Genomic DNA, 4503 nt, shown 5'->3' with positions numbered 1-4503 from the left:
TGAGGACAAAATTTTCCATAGTTACAAAACTGAAGGCCAAATGCTGCCATTTATGTAAGAAATAAGAAGAAAAAATAAATATCACACCCTATGGAGACCCCCTGTCTGCACAGAGGTAGGGTGTGCTACACCTATCAGAATTTTAAGCTGGACTGAATGAGTATTTTCACTACAAACATTTCCACTACTCTGCAGTAATGATAAAACACTCATAGATGATATGCTGACTTCTTCAGAGATGATTATTGCTCACAACTACAAGGGAGAGCAAAAGGCTGCACTATACATAGGCTATATGGCTGTAACACACAAGATGGGAGATTTGAGGTTTAGGTTCACTAACTCAAGGTAGGTCATCTTAGTAAGCCCATAGCCTTCTCATACTATTATATTCTATTTAGGGATCTCAGACTGACTCTTTTGGAAGATATGAGAAAAATTTTCATGGCAAAGGGGCACTGATGAGGGCCCTCTTAGAAAGTCTGTAATGCTTTGAAATTAACTTGTTCTATTTTAAGGAACTCAGACTCAGAGTTTATTTAGAGAAATTTAGATCTTAGAGGATATGTGCAGCAGTTTCAATAAAAAGAAGTCATTGACTATGCATGTTTTCACTGCAGGAGATAAAATCATAGCAGATACACTTTCCTTCTATTTTTTTGTGTTTTCCTGTTGAATACTAGGTCACATAGTACATTCAATAAAAATTCAGTTTGAGATTATATCCGGCAATTTTGTCTGAAGACAGAAGGGTAAAGAGAAGGAACATCTTGGGAATGATTGGCATTTTTCATTTTATGATAGCATTCTTACTTTCAAAGTTGATACATGTTAAAAAGGTCTTCTTGTTCCAAAGTATAAAGACCTACATTGTCACTATTTGAGCCTTCTCTTAACCATGAACTGATGTCTTTTCCCATGATCAGAGGAGAAGAGGGGAAAAATGCAAAGCGATTTTAACAAGTAATGTGTGCTGAAAGGGTGAGCTGAGATGGTTCTGTTTCATGTTGTTACCTTTAGGGCTAGTGATAATCACTTCAGAAGCATCATGATAGCTAGCTAGCTAGACAGGGTAAGTATTTTGACATGTTTTTACTTGGAATTTGAATGACAAAGTACTTAGATGAGAATTACTCTTTATTGCATATAAAATACAGGAAAATGTCAGAGCACCAAGGACAAAAAGACCTGCTGTTAATATCAAGAGCTATCCAAAAGCCTCTGACAACCTTAATATAAATGATCACATATTAAAATGTGGAAATAGGAAAAGGAGAAGCAAATCTCGTTGAAGTTTTATGGTAAGTCTGCAGCTAAGCAGTGTTTCAGAGAATTATGCCCAATTTATACCTTTTTGCACTGGGATTTTAAATAGTGATGAAATGCTGTCTGAAATTGTTGCTGAAGCAAAACTGAAGAAAATAAAAATATCTTGCTCTTGTAGGAGTTTTTAAATCCCTATCATAATAGCTTCTACTCATGTCCTGACATAAAACAGAACAATATGGAGACTGATGATGACTTTAGCTCCTTCTTGTATTAAAAATTCAGTTTAAAAAATTGCCTCAGCCTTATTCTAACAGTGTCTCTGCTGGCATCAGAGTGCCTCAAAAACATCAAGAGGGAGGGGAGGGGAGCTGGAGAGCTGGGCAGCTGGCAACTTCTTAACCAAAGAATCTCAAAGTAGCGAAGAAGAAAGACAGCAGTCATACTGGAAGGCTTGTAAAAAACTAATTGCAGAGGAGGGAAGATGAGCTCTGAGAGATATACCATTGGAGTCCCTTAAGGAGCTGGTATGATCATGCCCTGACTGAGCAGGAGATGAGAGTAGAGAATCTGATCACTGCAAAAGCTGTCAGAAGTGAGAAGCTTGTTTCAAAACCCTGTATTCTGCCTAGGATGAAAAGTCCAGGACTTCCCCGAGAGATATTTGGCTCTGTAATGTCCACGTTAAAACAGAATGTTCCACTGCATCAAATATCACAGAATCATCCAGGAGTGAAGGCTGCTGAACCCACCTCTTCTGCCAGCTTATACTGTGGGATAGAAATGGCGGCTGCTATGGGACCTCCTTCTGGAGTGAAAGAGGTGGTTTTGGGGAGACTGAGACTCAGGAGCAGTCAAGGGAGGCCTCCATGGGGCTCGGGTCACTGATGCCCCAGCATGAGCTGGCATTAGCTGCATCTTCTAGCAGGAACACCCGAAGAAGGAAAATTCACAGCAAACTCTGATATAAATCTTCAGAGATTCTACAGCAGCTGAGCATGTGTGCATTTAAACTTCCTCTTCGAAAACAGCAATTTTTGTGAAATACACAACAGTCTCTCTATACCCCTAAGGTATATTAGTCACCTAGAGGGACTCTCTCCATCTGGTTCATATATCATCTCACGCTTTACACCCAGGCAGTAGACATGTACTTAGAAAAGGATTTCAGTGCACTGCAGTACAGTTCCCTTTCGATGAAAAGAGATATTTTACCGTAAGTATTCCTGATTTAAATGTTTATGGAAATACAATTAAGAGAGATTTGCTATTATGTTTTGTTGCTGCTGGAAAGGATGGGAAAGGTGGGAATAATTTCCAGCTATTATACCAGTCATTTCAAGAACAAAAATACATATAGAAAAATGTCATGTATTTAACTGTAGGTGGCCTACTGTTAAAAATCTTACCATCCAGTTATCTGATTTATTAAAAAGACTACTGGAATAATCCATTAATATTGTATATTTCCTACAGTTCAAATTTCATAAGTAAAAAGTAGGGACAATATTTTGGGCATATAACAATATTTCTACTTGCCTTGCTATTTATGTCATCAAGACAATGGGTATCCCTATAGCCAGAACACTAGAAAATGAGCAAGTTGCCCTGAGGGGTTTTCCTTTGCAATCAGATATTACTTGTTTTAGAATAATCACTTTGCGGCTTCTACTTAATAAAAAGAATCATAACTAAATTGGAACTTCATTTCCAGGGAAATTCACAAGAACCAGTGTACCATTACACTAGAGTCAGCTTACAAAACCCTTAAGGAACTTTGGCTTGCAATGGCCATTACTTAGCACTGGTTTTCCTTCTAAGGCAGACCTTCTCTTTACTGATTGCTTGCCCACACAGCTCTGGATTTGCTGCATTTCCTGCACTACTCATGGTATTGGCTGAAAGAAAACCAAAATATAATATAAAAAATGATGCCACAAAAATTGAATACACTGATCTGGAGATGCTTTATTTCAATAGAGATATAAAAGAGATAAATCAGGCTCTTTTTTTTTTTGTTTGTTTGAAATATGGAAATTCTTTGATGGCTTTAATAAAGTACTTGATTAAAAGACATCTCTACTTCTAAGCTGCTTTTTTATTCCTTTTTTTCCCAGGTTACTCATTTGGCATCTCTGCCGGAAGGTGAATCCTTTTCCAGGTTTGTGGCAGAGCCAAAGGAGGCAGTAGGACCTAGGATGACTAGCATGAGCTCAAGACCTGGTCCCCAGTGCTGAGGAGGGGATGCTTGTCACCTTGTGCTACAAGGTGAATGGCTCGTGCTACAGGACCTTACACCCCTTTGGGATCCAGCTGGCCATTTATTTGGCCTGTGCCTTGGGCACGCTGATAATGGTGCTGAGGAACCTGCTTGTTGTCATCATTGTTTCCCATTTCAAAACCCTGCATACCCCCACCAACTTCCTACTCCTCTCCCTTGCTGTTGCTGACCTCCTCCTGGGGCTGACTGTGCTGCCCTTCAGCACCATCCGGTCTGTAGAGCGCTGTTGGTATTTTGGAGATGACTTCTGTAGGCTGCACACCTTTCTGGACACACTCTTTTGCTTGACCTCCATATTTCATCTGTGTTTCATTTCCATTGATCGGCACTGTGCCATCTGTGACCCTTTGGTCTACCCCACCAAGTTCACCATAAGAGTCACCTGCATTTATATTGGGGTGGGGTGGGCAGTGCCTATGGCTTATACTTCTGTCTTCCTATACACTAAAGTGAATGCAGGACTGGGTCATTTTTTGCAAGACATGCCCTGTGTTGGTAGCTGTCAGCTGGTGTTCAACAAGATCTGGGGGTGGCTGAACTTCCCAGTATTCTTCTTCCCTTGCCTTGTAATGATAGTTTTATATGTTAAAATATTTACTGTGGCTAGCAAGCAAGCCAGGCTGATAAACAATATGAGTAGGAGTATCCGGTCTCAGCTACGTGTAGGAGCATCCAAGAGTGAGAGAAAAGCAGCAAAGACTCTTGGGCTAGCTGTAGGAGTCTACCTCCCGTGTTGGTTGCCCTTTACTATTGACACCACGGTAGACAGTCTTCTAGATTTCATTACCCCCCCAGTTCTGTTTGACATCCTGATTTGGTTTACTTACTTCAATTCTGCCTGCAATCCCTTGATCTACGTATTTTCCTACCGCTGGTTCAGGAAAGCTGTGAAACTAGTCTTAACTCATGGGATCTTTTGTTCCAGAACATCTACAGTAGACTTGTACCAGCAGTGA

General features: G+C 40.2%; 1 protein-coding gene across 2 annotated transcripts; it reads left to right on the top strand.

Moving 5' to 3' along the window:
* The first annotated feature begins 429 nt into the window (after nt 1-429).
* Nucleotides 430-4503, top strand: TAAR5 (trace amine associated receptor 5). Of its 2 annotated transcripts, XM_026845571.1 has the most exons (2): nt 430-455; nt 3498-4503. In XM_026845571.1, the coding sequence occupies exons 1-2, from the start codon at nt 430-432 to the stop codon at nt 4501-4503; spliced, it is 1032 nt and encodes a 343-aa protein (XP_026701372.1). The 2 variants fall into 2 exon arrangements, with proteins under 2 accessions (XP_026701372.1, XP_026701373.1); XM_026845572.1 differs by lacking the exon at nt 430-455 and having other exon boundaries at nt 3394-4503.

This window comes from Athene cunicularia (assembly GCF_003259725.1).
Source record: "Athene cunicularia isolate RWA chromosome 3 unlocalized genomic scaffold, athCun1 chr3_part1, whole genome shotgun sequence".
Lineage (NCBI taxonomy): Eukaryota > Metazoa > Chordata > Aves > Strigiformes > Strigidae > Athene > Athene cunicularia.
Note: the sequence above shows the minus strand (reverse complement) of the source record. Positions and strands in the feature narration are given on the sequence as shown.